The 26,637-nt window shown below is 37.3% G+C and overlaps 1 protein-coding gene across 1 annotated transcript in view; it reads left to right on the forward strand.

Moving 5' to 3' along the window:
• PSME4 (proteasome activator subunit 4) overlaps positions 1-22,406 on the forward strand; it is a 57,726-nt gene extending 35,320 nt beyond the window's left edge. The window contains exons 23-46 of the mRNA XM_072410281.1: positions 1,317-1,373; positions 2,082-2,137; positions 2,621-2,716; positions 3,222-3,353; positions 3,688-3,897; positions 4,024-4,160; positions 5,870-5,923; positions 6,487-6,616; positions 7,750-7,831; positions 8,404-8,557; positions 9,164-9,233; positions 9,985-10,110; positions 10,433-10,585; positions 11,166-11,270; positions 12,173-12,264; positions 12,613-12,744; positions 14,324-14,532; positions 15,067-15,152; positions 15,584-15,712; positions 15,841-15,996; positions 18,261-18,423; positions 19,551-19,684; positions 20,014-20,152; positions 21,271-22,406. Of these exons, the coding sequence (XP_072266382.1) occupies positions 1,317-1,373; positions 2,082-2,137; positions 2,621-2,716; positions 3,222-3,353; positions 3,688-3,897; positions 4,024-4,160; positions 5,870-5,923; positions 6,487-6,616; positions 7,750-7,831; positions 8,404-8,557; positions 9,164-9,233; positions 9,985-10,110; positions 10,433-10,585; positions 11,166-11,270; positions 12,173-12,264; positions 12,613-12,744; positions 14,324-14,532; positions 15,067-15,152; positions 15,584-15,712; positions 15,841-15,996; positions 18,261-18,423; positions 19,551-19,684; positions 20,014-20,148 (2,798 nt within the window). The 3' untranslated portion in view covers positions 20,149-20,152; positions 21,271-22,406. The remainder of the gene's footprint in view (positions 1-1,316; positions 1,374-2,081; positions 2,138-2,620; positions 2,717-3,221; positions 3,354-3,687; positions 3,898-4,023; positions 4,161-5,869; positions 5,924-6,486; positions 6,617-7,749; positions 7,832-8,403; positions 8,558-9,163; positions 9,234-9,984; positions 10,111-10,432; positions 10,586-11,165; positions 11,271-12,172; positions 12,265-12,612; positions 12,745-14,323; positions 14,533-15,066; positions 15,153-15,583; positions 15,713-15,840; positions 15,997-18,260; positions 18,424-19,550; positions 19,685-20,013; positions 20,153-21,270) is intronic.
• Positions 22,407-26,637: the final 4,231 nt, after the last annotated feature.

A 26,637-nucleotide genomic window follows, 5' to 3' on the forward strand; every position in this document is an offset into this window, starting at 1 on the left:
TGATTATGTAGAGGACCTAAAATATGTTGTATTTCAGTCTTGTATTTAAATTTAAAGGGTAGGGGAAAAGAAGCGTGATGATAATATATGTAACCATGCTTATTTAATAAACACCCTAACAAATCCACATATAAAACCTAAAGCCAGAGGGAAAAACATAGTGAGGTGATGGTGGGGAGCGGGTAGAAAGTCGGGGGAGGGTTGACTATCCCACCTCTACACAGATTGAGGTATTGGGCCACCACATGTGCAACATTGGCCCTGTGAACCTGCACTCTCTAACACACATGGGAGAGGTTTCTGGAAAATCTTCACTATCCTGTCATGGACCAAGTACCATCTCACCATAGTCTTGTAATTTAGCTAACTTAGAGATGCATTAAGCAATATTTTGGTCAAATTAAATGCAGTCTTGTGCCACTTCTCCAAGTCCCAATCCATGCCACGGTCCCAGGCAGTCATAAAAGTATGTTTAGAGGAGGGAGATGAGAGTGTGGAATATAAAAGGACCTAAAATATGTGCTGAAATCTACTCTGTAAGGAAATTTGAATTTTGACATCCTACTATCACTTAGATTTTTTTAACCTGCATGGAACAAGATTTGGCCACTGTGAACTGTGAAGAGACCGTTAACCATTCAGAAATGAATACTTTAGCCCTGAAAAAGGCTCCATAATTTTTGAGTGTTTGTTTCCTTTTTTTGTAGAGAAAATATTGTAAATACCTTCTGATTTTGGCCAAAAACTCCAATTTACTCTTTTGATTTAGGGAATTAGGGGGCCTTAAAGCATTGGATCCCAAACCTTTCTTCTCCGAAGGATCTTGCCTGCTTCCTAGATCTTTTATATCGTTGCTCTATAATACTTAAAGGGAAATTTTCCAAAAAGTTATATTTTTTCTGCACTTCAGTAATGTCAGTAATTAATTTCAGTATTTTCCTTAAAATCTTGAATGCTTAAAACAGGCATTTTTATGTATACAATCACGTTTGGTGAACTTAAACATCTGATCAAATTCTTGAAATATAAAAAATAAGACATTAAATAATGACAATGTACTTATAGGGTGCATTTTAGCTACATTAAAGATTAATCAGGTGCCATGCAATAGTAATGCTGAATGCTGGTGTTGCACTCCCCCTGCTGGCGATTCTCTAGGAATAATTGGAGAAAAGAATTGGAGAACAGATTAAAAGTGACACCACTGTTCAGCATATATTTGAGTGATATCCTACATGTGGTCATTTTATTTTTTCTATGTCTCCAGCAGAAATCTCAGCATAAAGTAAAACATTTTTTTTCCTTTTTTAAACTAGATTATTCTAGAGAAAACTATAGAGAATCCATTGCAAACACACTCAGGAAACTGTTGCGTAAGTATTTTTTTCATAATTTTTAACACTGTTGTATGTTTATGGCATGAACTTGATCTTTAAAATTGTTCCCATAAGTTTGTTGCTGAACTAGCAGCAGTTTGTAGAAGTGATGCTTTTATGTGTTGTTGTCTTACAGTAGGACCACAACTACTGTATTTTCCGGCGTATAAGGCGACTGGGCGTATAAGACGACCCGAAACTGATTGGTTACAGTGGTCTGCCAATTAATTGGCAGACCACTCTAACCAATCAGTTGGGGGTCGTGTTATATGCCCAGTATTGTACTGTTCCTTCTGCCTGTCAGATCTCGCTATTGTGTGAGAACTGAGAGGCAGAAGGAACAGTACAGTACTAGTTCTAAGGAATGAATGGGCATGTTCTAGTGGAGAGCCAATCCAGGCTCTCTACTGGAGAACCAATCCAGGCTCACGTCCTCCTGTGCAGGCTCGCGTTCTCCTGTGCAGCTTGCACAGGAGGACTCGCGGGGACTCAACCGCGCCGGACGTGAAGCAAGCTGCAGGTAAGTACCCGGCGTATAAGACGACCCCTGACTTTGGCATCGATTTTTCGGGGTTAAAAAGTCGTCTTATACGACGGAAAATACGGTATATTCTAAAGGAGGTTGTTCTTATTTTAGATTTATCAAGTGAATGTTGCAGATTTTAAAATGGTTTCATTTCTCTTTTTATATCCATTCAACCACAGACTTCATACTTGACAATTCAGAAGATGATACCAAGTCTTTATTTCTTATTATAAAGGTGAGTTTCTGCACAGAACAATTGGTTGATCTCCCATGTTAGGTCAATAGACAGGTTTATGTTATAGAAGAGAACTCCCATCCTCCTAGGTGATAAAGTACTGCCCATTAAGTCATCGGTAGATGGGTAAGTGTTAAGAGGTTCGATGTTCTCCTTTTTAAGCAATCATGCTCCACCAACATCTTCCATAACAATATTTCTTAACATAAAGCAGTACACTGGTTTTGTAATGAACATTCCCTTTATATTAAGAGAAGTAGGAAATAAAGGAAGATCATTAACAGAAGTTTTACCTGCAGACTAAAACCTCTTTAACCAGCTCATTATTTGTCTTACCTCCCTAGCAGTAACCCCGAGTGTGACTCGGGGTAGAAAAAAGTTGCTGAAAGTGGTAATTTTTTTTTTTTTTTTAATGTTTAGCAGTTGGAAACTGATCCATATTTGTTTCAGTTTTAGTATACTAACCCTATAATCATTTTGTAGTTGAGAATGTTGACCGTTGAAGGCTGTGAATACAAAAAAGTCCATCAAGACCTGGTGAGGGACCTCCTACGTCTGTCCACCAGCTCTTACGGGCAAGTAAGTGTGAAACATAATTGCCATAAACTCTGTTTCCATTGTACATACAGTTCTAGTATTAAGCAGTTTTCTATATGTTATTATAAGTTATTAGGGTATGTTGTTATAAGTTATTTTTTTTGTTATCTTGTATTTAAATAGTGTTGACATATTGGCACCACAGTCCATTAAAATAAACATTTCAACAGAAGAAATCAAAGCCCAGCTGTCTTTTATTGCAATTTTTATTTTTGCAGATGTAACCTTTATAGTTCTTCTCTATATTGCTGTAAAATCGTACTTAATTCTTTAACTTTTTTTTTTACCAGCATTTCCCCCAATATTCCACTTAGTAGTGGTTTCAGGTACTCTTAAAGACTTGTGTCCCCTGAATTAGGTAGTCATCATATTTAGTATATTTTTTGGTGAAAGCTAATGAAAATGGGACTTGTTAAAAAAAAAAAAAAAAAAAAAAATGTGTATCTGTCATTGTATGGTTTGTTCATGTCATCACTGTGTTGTACAGGTCAGAAATAAAGCTCAGCAGGCTTTTTTCACTGCTCTGGGAACATACAATTTTTGCTGCCGGGACATCATTCCTTTAGTACTTGAATTCCTGCGGCCAGACAGACATGATGTCACTCAACAGCAGTTCAAAGTAAGTGTTTTGTTTTTAATTGTGCTAGTTCAGATTTTTTTTTCTTTGATACATTTAAAAAATAGCCTTCTAACAACTGGAATCCACTTTAATATGCGTAATGTATGGACAGATGCTAGTGTGGCAGATGAGATTTTACCAGCTTGGGTGGGGGGTGGAATCCCTGTTTCAGATAAAAGTGTAATTATCTAGTGTTGCATAATCATAAAAAGTATGTATAGCCTATAGCAACCAGTATGATGCTTTCTCAACATAGATACAATACCGGTAGATAGATACAATCCAGGCTTATCAAACAAATGAGGTCTAAAATGGCAACATTCTGTGTCCACAGGGTGCCTTGTATTGTCTGCTTGGAAACCACGGTGCAGTGTGCCTAGCAAACCTTCATGACTGGGAGTGCATTGTACAGACATGGCCGGCAATAGTCTCTTCAGGTCTCAGTAAAGCAATGTCTCTAGAAAAACCATCCATTGTACGCCTTTTTGATGATCTTGCTGAGAAGATTCATCGGCAATATGAAACAATTGGCTTGGACTTTTCCGTAAGTTTTGTTTCTCGCTTGTCGTATTCATGTAACCCCCTTCTTCTGATGCATATGTGAAAACTTTATCCAAAGTTAAGGGGTTACAATTAAAATTGGGTTGTTTTATATTTATTTTTCTTACAGGTTCCTGAAAATTGCATCCAAATTGCTATTCTGCTGCAGAAGTCACCCATCCCCTCTCTTGGTGTGGAGTTACCTCATCCAGATCAGCTGATCATAGCAGTGCGGAGACAGGAAGAGAAAAATGCAGAATCTTTACGGTATGGCAACATTGTTAACAGTAAAATCATAACCTGTTAACTTGTATATAATAATATAGTATTTTGGAAACCGCTATTTTCATATTTGCCTAAAAGGTATATGTGTTCTAACAAACCTGTATCTGTTTTAAACAAAGTAACAGACACAGATATCTGACACTATACACCTAGAGGTACCTACATGTATCTTGGGTTTGTCTTCCAGCGTGCCCCAATGGTTAACCAGCTCTGGGCTATTAATGTGGCTATTGCTGGCTTCAGTTCTGAAGTCGGCAAGATCTGCTTTTCCTAATATTCCATTTAGGAAACATTTTCTATGTGAGATATGTCGACTGCTAATCTCCTACTAGTCACCTGTCTTTTATGCTGATTTGTAGGGTTTTCTTGTTACAGACCCACAGCAAATACCTATTATTATTCTTTATATTATTAAATAGTATTTATACAGCGCTGACATATTACGCAGCCCTTTACAAAGTCCATAGTCATATCACTAGCTGTCCCACAAAGGGGTTCACAATCTAATGTCCCTACATCTGTCATATGTCTTTTAATACAGTTTGAGGTAAATTTTTAGGGGAAGCCTAACTGCATGTTTTTGGAATGTGTGAGGAAACTCAATGCAGGTATAATCCTGGCCGTGATTCTAACCTGCAACCTAGTGCTGCAAAGGCCAGAGTGCTAATCTTTGAGCCACCTTGTTGCCCACGATCCCAGAAGTTCTAAACTTAGTTGTTAGATGCTTGCTTGTTTCAGGTCTGTGACTCTGAAAATACTAAGCTGACATTTATTTAGAAGTAGGGCATTGAAAGCCCACATGTTTCTTGCAATACATGTTTTCTTTTATATCATGTGTTGTGCCCCTCTGACATTAGAACCCTAAGCTGCGGTGACACATTAAGCACAGGGACTCCTTGCCACTAATAAAAATGAAGAGGTACCCACAGCCTTCCCTAGGTGCCTGCTTTAAAGCTGTTAACTCTCATAACCTGGTTCTGTCTTCCTTTTTGTAATAACCAGCTAACATCTAGGATGGTCACCAACCTGACTGTGTATAAACTGCACAGCTTATTTATTATTTGGGTTGTGCATGGTACTAGGAATTTGCTTGTAACCATAAAGAAGATTGAAGGAGGCTGTACAGTTAAGCTGTGATTTGTGTAGCTACCGTAGCTTTAAATGTTTGTTACATTGCTTTAGAGAGAGGGCATGTTTACAAAATGAATTAATGAGTGTAAAAAAGGATCATGGATAATTGAAAAAAGATAATGTCCCATAAACGTTTGGACCTGAAAGATGCTGCTTTCTTTTCAGCGCATACAGTGCGTTCTCCCAACCCCTTAGCTGGGTGCACCACCTGGCACTTTTTGGTAACCATCCAGCTAATTTTGGGTGGTTACTGATGAGCTGGATCACAATACAGGGGCTGCCACCCACCTACATATCTTACCCCTTGGCTTGAAAAAATTTCTGGCTTAAACACTGTATTAAATCATTTCTAAGTCAGTCCCCTTATCCACAAACTGCTGTATTTAGGTACATGAACTGTAAAGAACATTTAGCTGCACCTCTACTGCAATATTAGATTATGCACGTGTACCAGTTTTTCTTATCCTGGATTTACCTACCACCAATGCAGACAGTTTGTTATTCCGTGATGCACTTTTATTTTATCATGGCTCCTGACACTGCAGACTTTCTCTTTCTAGGTATTATGAACGCTTAATCGACACTTTGATCGAATGTGTTACACAAAGAAACCTGTAAGTATCTTAGATGTAGGATTTCTTTTCTAAATCTATGTTTAAAATATAAAGTGTGCAAATCAATTTAATTCATTGCAGAAAATAGAGATATCTCTTTCAAAAGAAAGATGGTCACAAATGGCACCCCACCTTCCTACATGTAATGGTATAATGACATTCTCACACATTTACTTATGATATGTGTGAACGTTGCTGGCACAGGGGAAGTTCCGCTATTAATTCTCAGTAGTGACCTTTTTGTGTTTACTATAAAAATGGTTTATTTTTTATAATAATCTTTCAATAACTAGTTATGTCTCATTTTATATATTGCTTTTGTAACCTGCATTATGGCAGCTGTTGAAATGTTTCTCTTTATAAACTGCTTCACGCTGCTTTTGCATTCACATTGAATTGTATGAGAATCAATGCAGTTATGAGGCAAATTCACATATACACCAGTCCATCATGTAACCATTTTGCTTTAAGGCGTTTATTAAGGAAAAGAATAATGCTGTAATAATGATTGATATTAGAAAGACCACAGCATTGCATTTATGGCACTTGTGTCTTTGTTTCAGCCCATGGAAGTTTGAACACATTGGCATTGGGTTCTTGTCATTACTCCTGAGGGATGATGATATGCTACCTCTTCGTGCAATCAGATACATGGTGCAGTGTCTGAATCATGATGCTCTTATTGTCCGCAAGGTGCAGTTTTTCATTTAAATTCTATTTACAGTTAAAAATTTATATAATGTATGCATTGTTTTTCCTTTTAACAGTGAATATTAGGCATTTGCAGAAATCTTTCAAATTTCATTGACATACAGTCTGACCGGTTCTGTTCAGACTGTGTACACATGCATGTGACTGCAAAGCATATCTAAAGGGCAAAGTATCCTGATACTGATAATAATAGACCATGCCTGTATGCCATATAGCATCATAAATAGCTGACAGGAACTTAGTATTAACCTCCTATAGGTGTATGTACAAAGAATTTAATTTTTGGCGTAGTAGGCATTACTTTATTGAAAGCTTCAATTTTTTTTTTTAACATTACTTTAAAAATCACATTACCATGTAAAAGCTTCTATTAAATTTTATTGATTTGGTCTTACATATATACTTTATGGGTGTCTTATTAGGCCACTCTGCTGGTCTAACCTGTATAGTACCCACATGCACACTAACTGTTTAATGTTCAGTATGAATTAGAAACAGTTGGGTCTTTTAGATAACTAGAGCTGGTTTTTATTTTTCAAAGCATCCTTGCCATAGAAGAGCACAGAATAATGCTGACATTTTAGGTTTTTAAACAATGTCTGAGAGTGAAAAAAAACAACTATAATATATTTTCACTGGAGAAACATTAATTGGAATTACATATTTTTAAGTGTAGAAACCTCATTTGGTCTAAAGCAAAACCTTAGGAATACACCTTTCTCTCACCTTTCACCATCACTTTGATCTCAGGTGATCCTGACTCAAGAACAGACTACTTTAACTTGGACTAAAAATATAAATATATGTTGGGCACATATGTGTAATTGAAGTTTATGCAGTAAATGCCCATTAAATAAAATCTATCCTAATAATAAATAGAGGCTGGAATTGTTCTCTCTTTAATGCTGACCTCAAGTAACTGCATGCTGATCAGGAAAGTCGGAACTGAGTCAGCAAATACCTGAGCAACTAGTAAATTCAAATAGGTCAGCAGGGGGTAATATGACTCTCCCTGCTTCATGTTGCTTTCATGACCAGTTACCTTTAAATCATACAAGTGTGACTTTAAAATAAAAGTTAAATTAAGTTATTTGCTTTTCCTTATTTTCTTCCAGATGGCAATCTCTGCTGTGGCTGGAATTCTCAAACAGCTGAAGAGACCGCATGTCAAAGTGCCCATTTGTCCTTACACAATCAGTATGTATTTCTATTTTCAGGAAGATACAATTTTATAAACTAGTAAAGGTATTGTCACTTAAAAAGTAAAAACGAAGTCATCTCTGCAATGCATTTACATCCCTCTTGGTTTATCCATTTACTTTTTTTTTTTTTTGCTGGAACAATTTATTTTTTGAACATGCATTAAAATACACATTTTTGGACTTACAATTGTTTCACATCTCCCAATACTGTATATTTTCTGAAAACGGAGACCCTGTACAAAAGCTGGTGGTGGAAATTTTTATGTTGCACAATATTTGCATAACTGATTATCATGCATTTATTTTACATTGCAGCGTTTGTATTATATGGAATGTGTAGTCCTTTCGAGGCTTTTAGATAAAGATGACAAATTCATTAAAATCAGTGCGTTCCATGTGAAGCTGATATCTTTTCTCAACAGTTGTTGAACTCATCACACTGATTTTATGTTGTAAATCAAAATATTAAATGTAAAAGGTGCAAAAAAAAAAAAGTTAACACTGCAGTAAAGACTCAATATAAACAATCACTGAAAGCTTGCTATCTTTTCCTTTAATCTGGTAAAGGTGGCTACACCAAACCAGATGTAGTCATGGCCGGGGACAGGCCTGACAACCAGTGGATACATTATGACAGTGCCAGCCTTCCGAAGACTAAGGAATCCTGGGAAGCCTGCTGCTTTGTGGAGAAAACCCACTGGGGATATTACACATGGCCTCAGTAAGTGTTGCCTGGCTACCCATTTCGATTAGTAAAATGTCCTACAATGTTTGGCATTCATAATTCTACAGTAACAAAATGATTTAAAGCCTGGAATGCCATTGGTATGGGGATAGGGAGCAAAGAGAAAACAGGTATTCCTTAGTTCAGTTAAAGTATGGTAATAGGCAGCATGTGTTTGCATGCTGACCACATATCTGTTTTTATTATTTTAAGAACTAAAATCTTTTTAATACAGTTATCAGGGTGGGGGGAAAGGGCTGGGTGGTACAAAATATTCTGCATCCAGAAAGTAAATCTGCTCTCTGTCTCAGCTCCTAATGCACACTGTCAGAAGCTGTGAGAAGTTGCACAGTGTACAGTGAAATCAGAGAAAGCTGTTTTATTCGAAGAGTAGTCTGTACAATTGTGCACAGTTGCAGCGACTAAGGACAAGGCTAGAGCTGAGCTGTAAATCCTTTTAAATCTTATGCCTGTAATTTCATGATCAAACTGGCGGACACGTTATATTGACAGCAACTTCAGTAACCGTGTGTTTGGCAGTATACAAAAGTGTTAAAATGTCATGCTATGCTTTATATTGTACAATTTTTGTCATCCAAACAGAAACTTGCTGGTGTATGCACCTTATGACCAACAGCCACAGCTGGGAAGAGCTAGAGATGCCATGTCAGAAGTAAGTACGTATGTGTATACTACTTTTACTAATATGGAGTATATTGCCATCTGTGCAGTAGTTTAGAAGGATATTGAAGGTCAAAGAGGGTTCTCTGACCATATTTAAATTGAACCTGTTGGACACCATTCAGTTCACAACTGCATGTGTTTTTTTGCACCCTGTCCTACATAACTTATTCACCGCTTATTCACCACTTAATCGCCTTTTGGCTCTTGGGATTAGGATAACCTTACACAGATTTATGAACAATTCCATTTAGTCGCGTAGTGAGTAACATGCTCCTCCTACTCAAACGTATGGGGTATTTTTTATGCTTTGCACAGCTGAATAGTGTGTTTGTCCCTTCTATAGACAGGTTCTCAGCACCTGAGTGCTAGGCTATTGTTTGGGTAAAAAAAGGCCTTATTATTTCTGGTGGAAAAAAAAGGTACTTTAAAGCACTCACTGATGGAGAGGTCATACCTTCACGTCATCTATAAAAAGAATCCTTTATAATAGTCACATGACTCCTTCAGCTCTATTTATAAAACAGGGAATCTGACATCCTTGCCATTGAAACCCATGGACCTGGAAGATTCCCAAGAGGGAATGTCTGATTTTCTGTTTTATAAATGGAGCCCTTTGTGTCTGCTATAGTTTGGTTATATGTTATTCCTCGCCTAGAAAATAAACTTGCTAAGCAACTGGTACATTAGCGTCCACTTTTAAATATATATGTATGACTCTCTTTTTTTATCGTTACATGCAGGCTGAACAGATTATATATGATCATTTCATTGATGAGAAGTTTGTCGACCAGTTGATTACATTTCTGTCTTTAGAAGATCGGAAGGGAAAAGACAAGTTCAACCCTCGCAGGTTTTGCCTTTTTAAGGTGAGTGAGTGTAGAGTATATCATGTAAAGCACACTGTACAGACTACAGAAGTCTGAAATACGTTGTGTAAAGCACACTGTACAGACTGGAGAAGTCTGGCATATGTCTTACAGCACACTCTATACGATACATACCATAAATGATTGTACACCACACTGTACAGACTGGAGAAGTCTGGCGTATGTCATTTTAGAGGGTTAAAATGGACTACCTCTTATTTATAATTTCAGGGTCTTTAATTTTACATAACTTTGGGACTTTACTTGGTAGGTTTGTTTCATTTTTTGCACAGTGATTTAATTCAGCATTTTCCATTTTTAGGGGCTTTTTAGAAACTTTGATGATGCATTCTTGCCCATCCTAACTCCCCATTTGGAGCGCTTGGTGGAAGACTCTCACGAAAGCACTCAGAGATGTGTGGCTGAGATTGTTGCTGGGTTAATCCGAGGATCCAAACATTGGACATTTGAAAAGGTTCAAAAAGAAATTTTTATTATTATTTTTTTTTTTTTAAGAGGTAGAAGGATGTTTCTTCCAAAGTATAAATTTACATTGTTGTTGTTAATATTAAAACTATTTTTTCTACTTTTTGGGTTTCCCTCTTTTAATTCATTTTGGGCAGTGATAGCTAAATGTGTACTTGGTGAGTAGGCAAGAAAAGCATTGTGCTCTTTTATGCAGATAAAACCAAAAATACCTATTTAATGGAATTGCAAGATAATACTGTTCATGTACATGAGCTGTGGCTATGGTAATTATACCAGGGGTTTTTTGAATTCATGAAAGTTATTTCAAGGGTTCCCCTTTGTTAAAAAGGTTGAGAAACACTGGCCTAGAGAATGAGCACTCGGATGTTTGAGATGATGCAGTCTACTGTCTGTAGTGCATAATTGGCTGGTTCACCATAGTATATGCAGAGCAAATTCTCAATTTACTTTGCACATGTGTATTGTAATCAATATAGCGGAAGTCAGTAATTGTTATTAATGTCACTGTTATGAATAACAGAATTTCTAATGTTTATAACTTTTTTTTTTTTATTTTTTTTTTTAAGGTGGAAAGTTTGTGGAAGTTTCTGTGCCCTCTGTTGAGGACTGCGTTTGCCAACATCACTGTAGAAACATACAGTGACTGGGGCACTTGTATTGCCACTGCTTGTGTAAGTTTTTATAGTGACTGAGATATGATTAGACTAATGGCAAGTATTTGCATAATCTTAGATGTGCCTCACGTGACAATACTCTAGTCTGGTGACTGACCACTGGTGTTGCTGGATGGACTACACTATGATTTGTCAACGTATCGTTTACCCAGTTTATCTGTTAACCTTAATTTTAAGCAGATTAAAGCTCACAATTCCTTTCTGTCCAGGTCTACTGTCCCCTACCCCATCACCTCAATTATTGTATTTTTCGGTCTATAAGATGCACTTTATCCCCCCAAAGGGGGGGGGGGATGATGGTGCGTCTTATGGTCCAAATACAAAACCCGCCTGCGCTGCAGTTCCATCTAGCCTGGCATCCCCCCTGCATCATGGCCCCTCTGTTCTTCAGCCTCGTAAACACTCTGTGTGGGAGTGGGGAGGGAGGCAGAGAGGGCAGTCTGAGGTGCTGGGTTTTTCTTGTGCAGCAAGACCTTCTCCTATGACAGGTGAGTTGTAGCTTTCCTGTCACTATAGTCTTGTAGTGCAATATCCGTGCAATGTGCATTCTTTCTCTCGTTAAATATTATTCTGCTTTATTTCATTAAATGTTGCTATACGTTTTGGTTCAGAATATTTTTTTTCCACGTTTTCCTCCTCTAAATCCTGGGTGCGTCTTATGGTCCGAAAAATACGGTATTGGCTTTAATGTACCAAGGCTAGTTGTCACCAGCCTGCTTGTTCTTCATGTATTCCCAGAAATGTCCACTAAAGGGCCTCACTGGTGATAAGCACCTTGGATAAAGAAATGATCGCATTTCACATTTAGGGTTTTTTTATTTGACAAATCAGAAACTGAAAAAAAATCAGTTTTTGTGGCATGAAATATATATATATTTTTTTTTTTTTTTTGTCTGCAGGAAAGCAGGGATCCTCGAAAGCTTCACTGGTTGTTTGAACTATTGTTGGAATCCCCAGTGAGTGGAGAAGGAGGCTCTTTTGTGGATGCTTGGTGAGTGAAGTCTCTGAATGGACAGAGAACTTCTTATATTCTGGCTGTAAATTGTCACAAGTTATGCTTTTTTATTGTAATCTGGTCTCACACAATCAAATCTTTCTTTACATATGCCATCACCTCAGTAGTGCAAAGACCTCACTGACTGGATATAAATTAGATTTTTTTTTTTTTTTTTTGCACAACATAGTGTAGAGATTGAGAATTTGTTTTTTTTGGTGTTCAAGATGTCTGGTTTATTTATCATTTTCTGAGTATAGAATTACATCAAGTACTGTATTTGGAAAGTGTGTCCTTCTGAGACAGTTCATGTTGGTAGTAATAAGAATTGTTTTTCTGTCTTAGCCGACTGTATGTGCTTCAGGGAGGTCTTGCACAGCAGGAGTGGCGAGTTCCAGAGCTGCTGCACAGATTGCTAACATATTTGGAACCTAAACTAACCCAGGTCTACAAGAATGTGAGAGAGAGGATTGGAAGGTAAGCAATTCATTATGTCAAAATAGGTCTCTGGGTTTTTGGGGTTTTTTTTAGCATTCATATTATTATTAATAAAAATAATAATATTAACCTCCTGGGCGTTACATTGATGTCTAGATTTCTGTACCAAAAGCGGTACACTGTTTTTCATGAAATTTTTTTTTGAAATTGTAGACCTGTAAGTTACAGAAATATGTCCGAACAAGGGTCTAGTAGATATTATGAATATAAAAAAAAGTTTGAAACACACAATCATGTAAAAAAAAAAAAATGTACTTTTAATAAAATTAAAGAAAAAGCTGGGACTGCTGCTGCTCGCATCTCCAGAGAGATGCAAAGCACAATGCAGGATTTCTGCATTGTGCTTCACATCTCACTGCAGATGCCAGGAGCAATAGCAAATTTTTTATTGCTGCTGAAGGAGCTGCGGGGACAGGGTAAGTATTTTCTTTCAGTTGTAATCCGATTGTCATACAATGTATGACAATCCGATTGCAATATAACGTTTGTTTATATTTTTAACCACCTGAGAAAAGTTCGAGTTTAACACTTTTTGCAAGTGTTTTTACCCCCAACCAAGGTCGGGTTTAACGGCCAGGTGGTTAATAAACAGGATTTATATAGCACCAACATATTACGCAGCGCTGTACATTAAATAAGGGTTGCAAATGACAGACAAATACAGTGACACAGGAGGAGGCGAGGACCCTGCCTTAGAATAGTTTATTTTAGTATAAAGCATATAAAGATGACCACATGCCTAAATACAAAAGGATTTTTTTTTTCTTGAATCTTTTGTTTTGTTAGATTTTTGCTGATCTGTGCAATAATCCAGTGTAAGGCTTTGCCTCTGTCCATCAGCTTCCTGTAGTCACTGCTGCTCTATACTTAAACAGGGTCACTAGTCTCGTATCGGCTCCCCTTCCTGTAGTTTTCTGCTCACATTGTTTTGGGAGGACTTGCTGGGACCCCCTATAGCTTTGTGTTCTGCACAGGCTTTGTGCAGTAAGTTGATCATATCATCACTACTTTTTTTTGTATTTTGTCTGCAAAAGTATTTAGTGCAACAAAAGTGAATTTTATATCCTTTAAATTTAAATGTATTTCACAACAACTATAAAGCTTTTGGTGGATTTTATTTATCACACCCTAACCCCCCCATGTTTTAGTCTGTGTTCCCACTGTTGCATTGCATTGTTAATGCACATTATTATTAGTTTTATTTATTTACTACTGTGTGTTATGGTGCACTATATAATAAAAAATAGTACATGTACCTTTTTTTTTGGTGCAATTTAGTACAGTGGGCAGCCTATTTAAATGATGTGCAGCATAACATATTTACACAGTAATTAGTGTGAATCCATCCCAAAGGTAAACTGATTCTGCTAACCGATTGCAAGGAGATCCCCATTCCACCAGGAATCCTGTGACCTACTGCAGCAATATTATTGCAAGTTTGTCACTCACAGAGGTCAAGTAGTCCTGCCAAAAATCAAAAACGAGTACCGATCTGGACTGTGACAGCCCTTATGTCTAAAAACTGGCAAACTTTTCACATGCACCATTTCCATTACAGCGTTCTTACTTACATCTTCATGATCGATGTCTGCTTGCCAAACACCGCTCTCACCAAGTCCCCACGCATCTCTGAATTTACTGCCCGTATTCTCAACAAGCTGAAACCTCTCATGGAAGCTGATGAGGAGATACAAAACCATGTTATGGAGGAGAATGGAGTGGGGGAACAGGATGAGAGAACTCAGGCTATTAAACTGATGAAGACAAGTAAGTGGTAGAGAAAATGCTACAATACTCTTTATTTTGTCACTTTTCTACTATTCTATTAGCAGTTTTCTACTATTCTATTGTAAAAGAAACTGGAAAACTGCTGACATCCAGACTGTTGTTGGGCTTTACAGTTGTAAAGCAATTTGCTAAAATATATTCTGAGGGATCTCATTTTGCTCTTGGCAGTCTAAGTACAAATTGCTAAATGTACAGAAGTCTTTACACATACAAACCCTCTTCTCAGAATACTTATTTATGGTGCTGCAAGTAATATTTGGGTTTGAGACTAGAACAAGAAAATAGAAAGTTGCAAACTTGGATGACTTTCTAAAACTATAGCATCATGTTGTATTTTGTGTAGATCCCATTTTGTAAGAGATAGATACTACTATGTATGAAGTTTTGTACAGATATATGCAACCTTGTTTTTTATTTATTAAAAAAATTATGAACAAATTATTACTGTTGTACTTCTTTTGTTTTAGAAATATTTGTTTATAGAAATATTTATAATATGTTTTCCTTTTTCAGTACTAAAGTGGATCATGGCGAGTGCTGGTCGTTCGTTCTGTACAGCTGTCCCAGAGCAGCTGCAACTTTTACCATTGTTGTTTAAGGTTGGTGTATGAAGATATTCCACACACATCATTGTGTTTGTTCTCATGTATTTCCTCTTCTGCTCCTGATTCAGTCATCCATTTACCCAGGATTGTTACATCAGATCTTCAGAATGGTTCAGACTTTCTTTATAGCCTCAAACCTGAGAATTAAGTTTCAAGATTTCTTGAAGGAACTTGTAGGCTTCACAATTTAGTCTGATTACATTGATGGATCTAACAATTTCAATTCTGGATCTTAATATTGTCAGTAGTAGATGTCCCATATTTCCCACCATTTTAGAGTAGACAGAATTTTCTATATTCTTGAAGTTTGCAGGTGCTTGTCATTGTACAGTTTTGTACAGTTGATGCTATAATACTAAACCTGACTGTGTAACTGATAACTTTTTATTTTGTAATGATATGCTAACAAGATTATTTTTGATCAGATTGCACCAGTTGAGAATGACACAAACTATGATGAGCTAAAAAAAGATGCCAAAATGTGTTTATCCCTGATGTCCCAAGGGTTATTGTACCCCGAGCAAGTGCCCATGGCCCTTGAGGTGCTTAAGCAGGTGAGTGGTATGCTGCAGCTTATATAAATTATAGTACAAGATAATACGTTTTCAAGGTTTCCTTTTCTTATAGAATATAATACTTTTATCATAAAATTATTTATTTGTTTTGGCTTTGTTCCCCTCAGACGGCAAGAAGCAGCTCCTGGCACGCCAGATACACAGTCCTGACCTACGTCCAGACGATGGTCTTCTATAACCTCTTCATATTCCTTCACAATGAAGAAGCTGTTCAAGGCACCAGGTGGTTGGTTCTACAACTAATGGCTGATGAGCAGTTGGAGGTAAATAAATGCCCATTTACCATTCATAAGCCTAAAATGCAAAATTCCTAAAAACGTACATAAAGCCATTCACGTTACTGTCTGTCCCAAGAACGGTTATATAAGCTCACATAAATGCTCCATATTATCTTCATTTTATATTTTTGGTTCAGTAACTATATTTCATGGATAAGGTTCTACTGCTGTTTTATGTTTGCTTGTTGTGTCATAATACACTAATCCACAAAGAGCCCAATGCCCCTTTATGCAGTAATCAAATACCCGAAATTTACCAAGAAGTGACCAACTGTAAAAACACAAATTGAAAATGAGCTTTGGTACTTTTCCTGTATTTCACATAAGCGTATCAAAGCCATGTAAGAAACCCCTAAATCTGATGCAGACTAACCATAGAAGTATGTTAGTGTTGCAAGTAATAGAAGCAAAACAAGTGAGTACAGTACGGTAACAAGCAGATTAAACCATTTCCCTATATGCAGAGGTGAGAATCCATGGAGAGGAAAGGACTGACCCATTTCTAGCATGTCTGAGAATAATTAGAATGTACTAAAACTGGAATTGAGTTTCGGGAACAGCGAGAGACAAATGTCACATTCCCCAGTGAGTGTGTTCATTTTACAGCCGTGCCTCCACTCGTTCTGCCATTTCCATCCTCTCCTCATGTTTCATTTATTAATGCGGCCCCCCTAGTGGGGCCGGCAAATTGTCAGTAGAATTTCTGACATACTTTCCCTTTTCATAGGCTTGACGATTCTTAATCAATTTGATCCCATTTTAATAATGTGCGATGGACGTGCAAATGAGCTTATTGTCAAGTTGGTCTATTTAATTAGAACAGCACTTGCCGTTACACTTACTGATTTGCGCAGCTCTAGAACATAATGTTCAAGGAGATAATTTGCAGTAATATGGCACATTACATGCAGCGTGCTGGACCGGCTATGTTCACTAAGCAGATGAGCCTCTTTGTTTATGTTTTAACATGTAACAATATGTACTTATTAGCAAATGCGAGCTCTCATTAATGAAGATTAATTGTTAACGTGTTTAACCCTTTCTGTAGTAGAGACAATGGAAAATTATGTAAAGTTCGGATTTTAAGAAAACCTAAGCAATTTATTTTAAAACCAATGCTACCCAGTTTAAAAATATTAAGCGAAATATTGGAAATTTGCTGGGTAACAGATAAAGCAGATGTTTTGAGAACGCTATAAAAGTCTTCCAAACCTCATCACACAATCTGCAAAATAGTTCACCTTCACAGCATTGGAGCCAATAGTGGAACATTGGGGAATAGAGACTTCCTGCAAGGTGCTTTGCTTTGTGCTTTCATTAATTTTAGGAGAAACTCCCAAGGTATATAATACTTTGTAACAATCCCTCAGGTTACAATGCTTCTTTCAATAAAGCTCAAGGTAACTGATATGTCAAATTATTTTTATTCTATTATTTTATTCACTTTAACACTTGTGACTGTTGTGCACTGAGTACCTTTCTTTACTACTTCTAGTTGGAAAGTGTGAATTGTGCACATAAGCCTGTATTTAAATTCCAGAATTTTTCAAGATTACATACACCTTGATGGTTCTTTTCTTCTCAGAAAAGCACATGCATTCTCTGTTCTGGGAAAAAATCTTCTGGTAGATTGCAAAGTCCTGGAAATGTTGTCGGCTAAATTGTTGATGACATTAGCTTATAGTAGAGATCTTCAGTGCTTTGTGCATGTTGGAGCACAGAGTATTTAAACTTGGGCTACTTACACACGTCCGATTATTCTCATCTGAATATTGCCTCAGAGCTAGTATTGGACAAGAATCTGACGTTTGTACAGTGCTCGTCTGTAGTTGGTCATGGATCCATCCTGGCAGATCTTCAAACAGTCCTAATAGAAGTAAAGGGGAGTGAGCGCAGTGGGTTGCTTCTCGCTTGTTCTCCCCTCTCCATGGAGCAGAATGTATGTTCGGCGCTCGTTCATTCATCTTTCAGTCTTTTGTCATTGGAGAAGATTGTGAAAGATCCTTTCCAATGACAAAAATCTAATTTGTGTACATAGCCTTAGAGATGATTTCCCTGCTGGAAGGGTGACAACACTGGGCTTAACAATATTTATTTTTAAACCATTCACTGAACTGAACCTAAAGTAATATTTTCAATAAAAAATTCCTGTATTTAAATAATATGCCTTGTTCATTCTGATAACAAAACCTTACTGCATAATTATATATAGAGATAGGTGTTTAATAAGTGTGCACGTTGTGTTTCAGGTGAGAGAGATGGCTGCCACCACTCTTAGTGGCTTTCTGCAGTGCAGCTTTCTGACTATGGACGTCTCTATGCAAGCACACTTTGAGCAGCTCTGCAAAACAAGACTGCCCAAAAAACGCAAGAGAGACTTCGGTTTGGCTGTGGACACTATACCCTCAGCAGGTATTATTCTTTAAACAAAATCTTATTATTTTTGAAAGAATTTGTTTCTGTGTTTATATCATTACCTGATATGTTACTGTCCTAGTATGAAAAAGAGAGGAACCTATAATGTTCTAACATACCAAATATAATGTGAGAACTCTAAGCGTACAAATGTTGGCAGCCAGCTATCAGCAAGTTCATTTGTAGGAGATGATCAAATATATTTGACATAACATTATATGGACATAAGAACATCTCTTGTATTTAATCACACATAAAGGATTGCTACACAGGCTGCAAACCTTTTACAACTAAGTTGTTGTTTTTTTTATTTCCTTTTCTTTTTTCTGGTATTTGGGATAATCTAGTGAACAGTTTTTGATTGTGCAATAATGTTGAGTAGGTCCATATTGTGAGATCCCATTTTTTCTTTAGAAACTGTCCACATCCCCAATTACAAAACTAAGTTAGGGGACAGAAAAGAGGAAATCAAGATGGGACTTTGATGACAGTTATTTTCCATAAAATTACACATTTTATTACAAATTGCTTTAATATAAAAATACATCAGGAAAAAACTTTCTCCTACTAATAAAACAACATTATGGCGACATATTACATATGCTGAGATTATCCTTATCCAATGCATTTCGCAGACAGAGTCCACTTCTTCAGGGATATGGTTCAATACAAGTTATTTCATCAGCACTACAACACAGTACAAAAAACAAATATTGTTCTTGCCATATATCACATCATCATCAATATTAGTCTAACAACACATAGGAACAAGGAATATCAAAACTACCACCAAAATACCTAACAAAAATAACCTACCAGTAAGGTTATCAAACAAAGTATGTTGAATATTGCTTCAACTGCAACTTGAAATCTCTAATAGGAGAAAAGCAAGAAAAGAACATCTATTTATCATTTTGTTTTTCTCAATATTTCCTTTATAGTATGTGTGTGTGTACACTTTTAAATCCAAACATTCTAGTCGCCCAGAACAGCATCTACGTTCCATTGCCTGTTGTCTTTTCGATCATACAGTCCATACAATGGTGTCTCTCTGTACTTTGCTGCTCTTACTGAACAATGTAACGGACTGAGATACACCTTACAAAGCTGTTTTTGTTCTGCAGATTTGGTGAAGCGCCATGCTGGAGTTCTGGGGCTCAGTGCCTGCATTTTATCCAGTCCTTATGATGTTCCGACATGGATGCCACAGCTGCTGATGGATCTGAGCGCACATCTCAATGATCCTCAGCCCATAGAGGTAATGGACTTCAAACATATTCAGATTATTTTACATGATTACATTTTTTGTGGTTCAGAAATGCTGTTTTCCGATGAAGCTGTGCCAAGAGTGGCTTATAGCCAGGTGCAGAGAGTAACCATGCATTGCTAGAATAAGACACACACACCTATACACACCTATTGACTCCTATGGGTGCCTCAATTCTTTTTGGTAAAAGGCAAAAATGTACCTAAACTGTTTTCCCCAACATGCCACAAAACATATTTTTTGTTTGTAAACTAGACCCTTTGAGAACAATGTGATATCGAGTACATGAGTTTTACAAAAAAAATTCTATTTGTTTTCAGATGACAGTAAAGAAAACCCTTTCTAATTTCCGGAGAACACACCATGACAATTGGCAAGAGCACAAGCAGCAGTTTACGGATGACCAGCTGGTGGTTTTAACTGATCTCTTAGTTTCTCCTTGTTACTATGCATAGAAAGGTGAGAATCCTATGTGTGCCCAAATTTGGGCTGCTTTGCTGTATGAAACCTGAACAGGCTCTTATGGATGAACAAATGGGTAATCCCCCAGTAAAATGAGTAGTGAGTTTTACTATCTATGTTTGAGGCACAGAGTTTTATTGTGGACCTGTGCGTGTCATGAAATCGATTTTACATCATCAAATATAGAGTTGTGATAGTATTTGTCCTGTCCTAATAACTTCAGCAGTTAGCATAAAGCTTTTACCACATTTGTGTAGCTATCTGTCATACTTGGGAAAATGGACTTGGTTGTTATGCTTATCCTCTAGCTTTAATATGCTGAGTGTATTGGAGCGTTATGGGGACCGTAAAATACTGTTCTTTCTTTTCTATTGAGGGGTACAGGAAGTTTTTCAACTTCGGGTTAAACTGCCACCTATATGAAGATTGGACACTAAAAAATAAATAACTTACAGGCCAGTTCAGAATAATTCCTACTAGCAGTGTGCACATGGAAAGGATTAGAGTGTGGCACTTGCTTTATATTGAAGGATATACTGAAATGAGCCATTACTAGTTTGCCTCATTAGACCTCACTATTCAAACACAATTTAAGTGCGGGACCTGATGCTGCTTGATTATAGGAATCTTGAATATTGTAGAAACATTGAGTTCCAGACCTCTTACAGCATAATTTAACTTTAATTAGCTATTTGTACAAAGGCTAAAAATAGGTAAAAATATATCTGGCTAATGACTGCTTGTCATGCAAAGTGCCTTGGGAAAGCATGCACATTGCACAAGAACTGGTCCTTGAATAATTACATTTCAATTTTTGTTACCTTTTATACAAGTTTCTAATAAAAGAGATATTATTTCCACTGATAATGGCAAGCTTGGTCTACTTTTCTCTACAGTACACAACCAACATTTTCTCTGGGGTCCCAGAAGGATAAATAACTTTCTGCTGCTCCGCCGTTCAAGACATTTTGTTTCTGAAGTAGCTGGCCTTTCACTCTTTCATTACCTTTACCTTTAAAAAAATTGGGTCCATCATGTTTCATGCCTGTTGTATTTCTGAGTTTACGTTGTTTAATGTCTTTATAACATCTTTATGTTGTTTGTTTTATTTTTAGTTCACCCCATGAAGGACGATTTGGATTTTAATTTCATGTGTCCAGTTGCCTCAAGTGGATGGATTTTTCTTTTTTCTTTTAATTTTTAACTTCATTTCCCTTTAAACCAGCCAGAGAAGGACAAGGCTGCTGGACACTTTTAAGATTACAACATTTAGGCCTGTAAAAGATTGATGTGCATCGAGTGATTTGATTGAAGAACACGTACCAATAAGACTATTGTGTATGAATTGACACGCAACACAGGGACTCGCTATGACTTTTTTGCAAATGTTGTATACCTGTAAAAATTGTAGTTTAAATAGATAATAAATCATTGTACAAACAGTCTTTTACATGAAATAACAATGGTTTGTAAAAAAGTCTCATTGCAGACATTTAAGCTCAGCTAAGGCTTTGTATCAGGTCAAATGCCATATTTTTGTGTTTTAAATTATTTTTTTCTTTGCTCTTAGTGTACCTACATTGTTTTCTTTTATATCATGAAATGTGTATATATACCTATATATGTATACGATTCTTAGGCAGCCCTTCAATGCATGGGCCATGTAGTTACCCAGTAGCCTGAGAGGAACAAATTGCAGCTCTCGCGGGGAATTCTCAAAGAGTGATAGAGAAAACTTTCATGTTTTTCTCATAGCAGCCAATCAGATCCTTTTTACTTTTTCCAGAAAGTGAACTTTTGGATTCTAATTAGCAGTTATTGGCAGCATTTCAGCTTCACCTGTCTCGCTTCTTTGTAAAACTCCCTGTTACCGTGCACATATATGTGTATATATATGTATATGTTAATCATCTGCAGACTCATCCTTCCTATGCTATGCTCCTGTTGCTGATCTAATATGTTACCAGGTGACATCTTTGTAAGCAAGGTACTTTGTACATGAAACTTTTTTTCTCATTTTGGTGAACTCTTCATCCCTCTTAAAGATGTGTATCGTGTTCCTTGAAGGAATGCTGTTCATTATATGCCTACCTGCTGAGCAAGTGACAAAGCACAGCAGAGTACTAGTGCAGTATTTACCAGCTGTCAGCAGCACACAGATGTAACCACTGTATAGCGTAGTGCCAAAACCATTCTTTGAATTGTACACTTAGTTTTATTTTAAAACTCAATAAAAGGATTGTTTGTAACATCTGTGCATTTATGGTGGTTTTTTTATTTTTTTTGTTTTTTTTAGATATATGTTATGATGATATCAGCCCAAAACATCGTGCTTTCTTGTGTCTCTTCTGTTTAACTTTCACAGTTATTGTAAAGCCAAATGATGATAGTGCTTTTATTCAGCTACTTCTTAAAGCTTATTTCTGGCCTCAACCAAACTGTACCTCCAGTCACCCTCTTCCTTATTGAGCTTCAACCTTATTTTATAGCCTACCTTTGTTCTCTAGTGAGTATGCTGGATGCTGGTACTAGATATCTAAATGTATTCCTATTGATGTATGTTCATCCCACAGAACTACATTTCATTAGCACTCTGTGTCTGTGAACAGTCTATCTGCAGTGAAGGCTGGGTTTATGCAGTGCTTCGCTTGCTTTAGTCAGTGCTCATGTTATCCTAATAGTGTTGCCCTATCTGAACTACAAGTGGGAGCAAAATAAACCTGTTACTTTGCACACAAGGCAGCCTGGGTGACTGTTCTCCTTGACACTAATTTAGGAGACTATGATGCTCGAGAACAGCCTTCCCCAACGTTGTTGACTTGGGGAACCCTTGAATTTTCCAAGCACCTAAGAAATGTTCTTATTTCAGCTCGCCCTTGGCTTTCACATCATAGTTCCCAAGGCATTTCAAAGCTATCAGGCTCACCATCAAGCTCTTGTTGATATTAAGGTGCACCCTCTCTTTTCAGAGTGGGAAACATCTGTTGAGCTTCACAGATGTTTTGCATTTTCTGTGCTTTAAGTGCAGGAAGTTGTGTCCTACAGTTACAAATTTGAATTTTGATCCTTGTACCTTCTGGACCAAGGGATTATAGCCACAGTCCTTGCTGCAGTTTTAAGTTGTAATCTCTTTGCCATGGTGAATATAAAGGTGCTTACTTGCACGTGTCCTTCCAGCTTTTTAAAGCCTCTTGAGTTTGGCTGTAGTACTTTTGCACCATCAGTTTGTGGCTCTATCGCATTTTTCTGATGTTGAAAAGGTGCTGGCTCCAGTCCTGGCCTTTTATCCTGGGGTATTTCTATTGTGGAATGCACAATTGAAGAAACAGTCGGTAAGACCTCTGAAACATATCTCTGACTGTTCAGAGGTTTGAGTGCATCTTGAACCTTAAAATGCATTGCTGGTTCCAACTCATTACTTACCTTCCCTGGCAATGATGTTCATTGTGCTTATTTACTAGGAAAAAACTTCAGACTCTAGTGTCTTTAGTCCAAAAGCTTTCCAACCCTTCATTTTTGCATGAGTGTTTGATGGCAACTTATAGCCAACTCTATCCCAGGCAACACAGCATCCTGTCATCCTGGGATAAGTCAATTCTGTCTCTCTGGACAAACCATACAGGCTGACACCAAGATCCAGGCTTGCCCGTCTTGGTAGATATGTGGTCCGATGTTGTAAAGCTGTGGTCTCCACCCCCCGAGCTGGGGACCGATGCCGGTCTGTCCAGCAAAGATAATAATCTGTTAACTATGTGATATGAGCGATATCTCTCTCCTAAGCGACACACCAGAGAACACATCAGAGGTAGGGAGGGCAAAACAAATAAGGAAATCGTTCCCTGCTTTGGACAACACACAGTGCACTTTGTGATCTTATTTCAAGGCCTTCTAAATTTAAGTTGCTCTGTGATTTTACTTTGCTGGACAGATTTATTAAAGCTCTGCAAGATTGGAGATGATAGAGCAATATGTGAGAACCTAGGTAATCCAACAAACCTGGAATGGATTTCCTAAAAAATATTTGCTATTAGTTGGCAAATGTTTTCAATCTTGAACCAGACCCATACCAAGTTTACTGAATCAGCCAGGTTCTCCCAGTCTATCTTCTCCAATCTTGGAAACCTTTAAAAAAATTGGGTCCATCATGTTTCATGCCTGTTGTATTTCTGAGTTTACGTTGTTTAATGTCTTTATAACATCTTTATGTTGTTTGTTTTATTTTTAGTTCACCCCATGAAGGACGATTTGGATTTTAATTTCATGTGTCCAGTTGCCTCAAGTGGATGGATTTTTCTTTTTTCTTTTAATTTTTAACTTCATTTCCCTTTAAACCAGCCAGAGAAGGACAAGGCTGCTGGACACTTTTAAGATTACAACATTTAGGCCTGTAAAAGATTGATGTGCATCGAGTGATTTGATTGAAGAACACGTACCAATAAGACTATTGTGTATGAATTGACACGCAACACAGGGACTCGCTATGACTTTTTTGCAAATGTTGTATACCTGTAAAAATTGTAGTTTAAATAGATAATAAATCATTGTACAAACAGTCTTTTACATGAAATAACAATGGTTTGTAAAAAAGTCTCATTGCAGACATTTAAGCTCAGCTAAGGCTTTGTATCAGGTCAAATGCCATATTTTTGTGTTTTAAATTATTTTTTTCTTTGCTCTTAGTGTACCTACATTGTTTTCTTTTATATCATGAAATGTGTATATATACCTATATATGTATACGATTCTTAGGCAGCCCTTCAATGCATGGGCCATGTAGTTACCCAGTAGCCTGAGAGGAACAAATTGCAGCTCTCGCGGGGAATTCTCAAAGAGTGATAGAGAAAACTTTCATGTTTTTCTCATAGCAGCCAATCAGATCCTTTTTACTTTTTCCAGAAAGTGAACATTTGGATTCTAATTAGCAGTTATTGGCAGCATTTCAGCTTCACCTGTCTCGCTTCTTTGTAAAACTCCCTGTTACCGTGCACATATATGTGTATATATATGTATATGTTAATCATCTGCAGACTCATCCTTCCTATGCTATGCTCCTGTTGCTGATCTAATATGTTACCAGGTGACATCTTTGTAAGCAAGGTACTTTGTACATGAAACTTTTTTTCTCATTTTGGTGAACTCTTCATCCCTCTTAAAGATGTGTATCGTGTTCCTTGAAGGAATGCTGTTCATTATATGCCTACCTGCTGAGCAAGTGACAAAGCACAGCAGAGTACTAGTGCAGTATTTACCAGCTGTCAGCAGCACACAGATGTAACCACTGTATAGCGTAGTGCCAAAACCATTCTTTGAATTGTACACTTAGTTTTATTTTAAAACTCAATAAAAGGATTGTTTGTAACATCTGTGCATTTATGGTGTTTTTTTTGTTTTTGTATTTTTTGGTTTTTTTTTAGATATATGTTTTGATGATACCAGCCCAAAACATGGTGCTTTCTTGTGTCTCTTATGTTTAACATACATTCACAGGTATTGTAAGGCCAAATGATGATAGTGCTTTTACTCAGCTACTTCTTAAAGCTTATTTCTGGCGTCAACCAAACTGTACCTCCAGTCACCCTCTTCCTTGTTGAGCTTGTTTTCTAGTGAGTATGCTGGATACTAGTACTAGATATCTAAATGTATTCCTATTGATGTATGTTCATCCCACAGAACTACATTTCATTAGAGCTCTGTGTCTGTGAACAGTCTATCTGCAGTGAAGGCTGGGTAACAACCATGTTTATGCAGTGCTTTGCTTGTTTTAGTCAGTGCTCATGTTATCGTAATAGCATTGCCCTATCTGAACTGCAAGTGGGAGCAAAATAAACCCGTTACTTTGCACACAAGGCAGCCTGGGTGACTGTTCTCCTTGACACTAATTTCGGATTCTATGATGCTTGAGAACAGCCTTCCCCAACGTTGTTGACTTGGGAACCCGTGAATTAACTTTCATATGTTCAGGGAACTAATGCTATTACAGGTAGTCCTGGTTTACATACAAGATAGGAAGTGTAGGTTTGTTCCTAAGTTGAATTTGTATGCAAGTCAGAACAGGTAGAGACACTTTTTCTGCAAGTCATGCGAACTGCCCCTCCCCCCATCAGGCCTCTATCCTGCACAGGAACTAGCATGGAAAAGCAGGGAAGTCCCATTCATCTAGGAGTTGTCCATATGTGGGATATCCTTAACTCTGGAACTACCTGTATATCCACAGCTCTCAGTACATTAGTGTGGTGATTAGTAGGAAGAATACTTCTTACATTACTGGTGGTTCCACAAAGTGTGACATCCTGTGGGAGGATCTTGAGTCAAAAATGATAGTCAGAATTTAGATTTTCCAGAATGCTGTCTGCATTGAGTTTGTGCAGGTTTGCTTAAGATTCCTTAGTTTCCCTTAAAAACCTCTTAAACCTAGTTGTATGTCTGCTGCTCATGGGATTTGGCTCCCAAGCTTGTCTATTTGTTTGCCTATGAACTGCAAG

This window comes from Pyxicephalus adspersus, chromosome 4 (genome assembly GCF_032062135.1).
Source record: "Pyxicephalus adspersus chromosome 4, UCB_Pads_2.0, whole genome shotgun sequence".
NCBI lineage: Eukaryota > Metazoa > Chordata > Amphibia > Anura > Pyxicephalidae > Pyxicephalus > Pyxicephalus adspersus.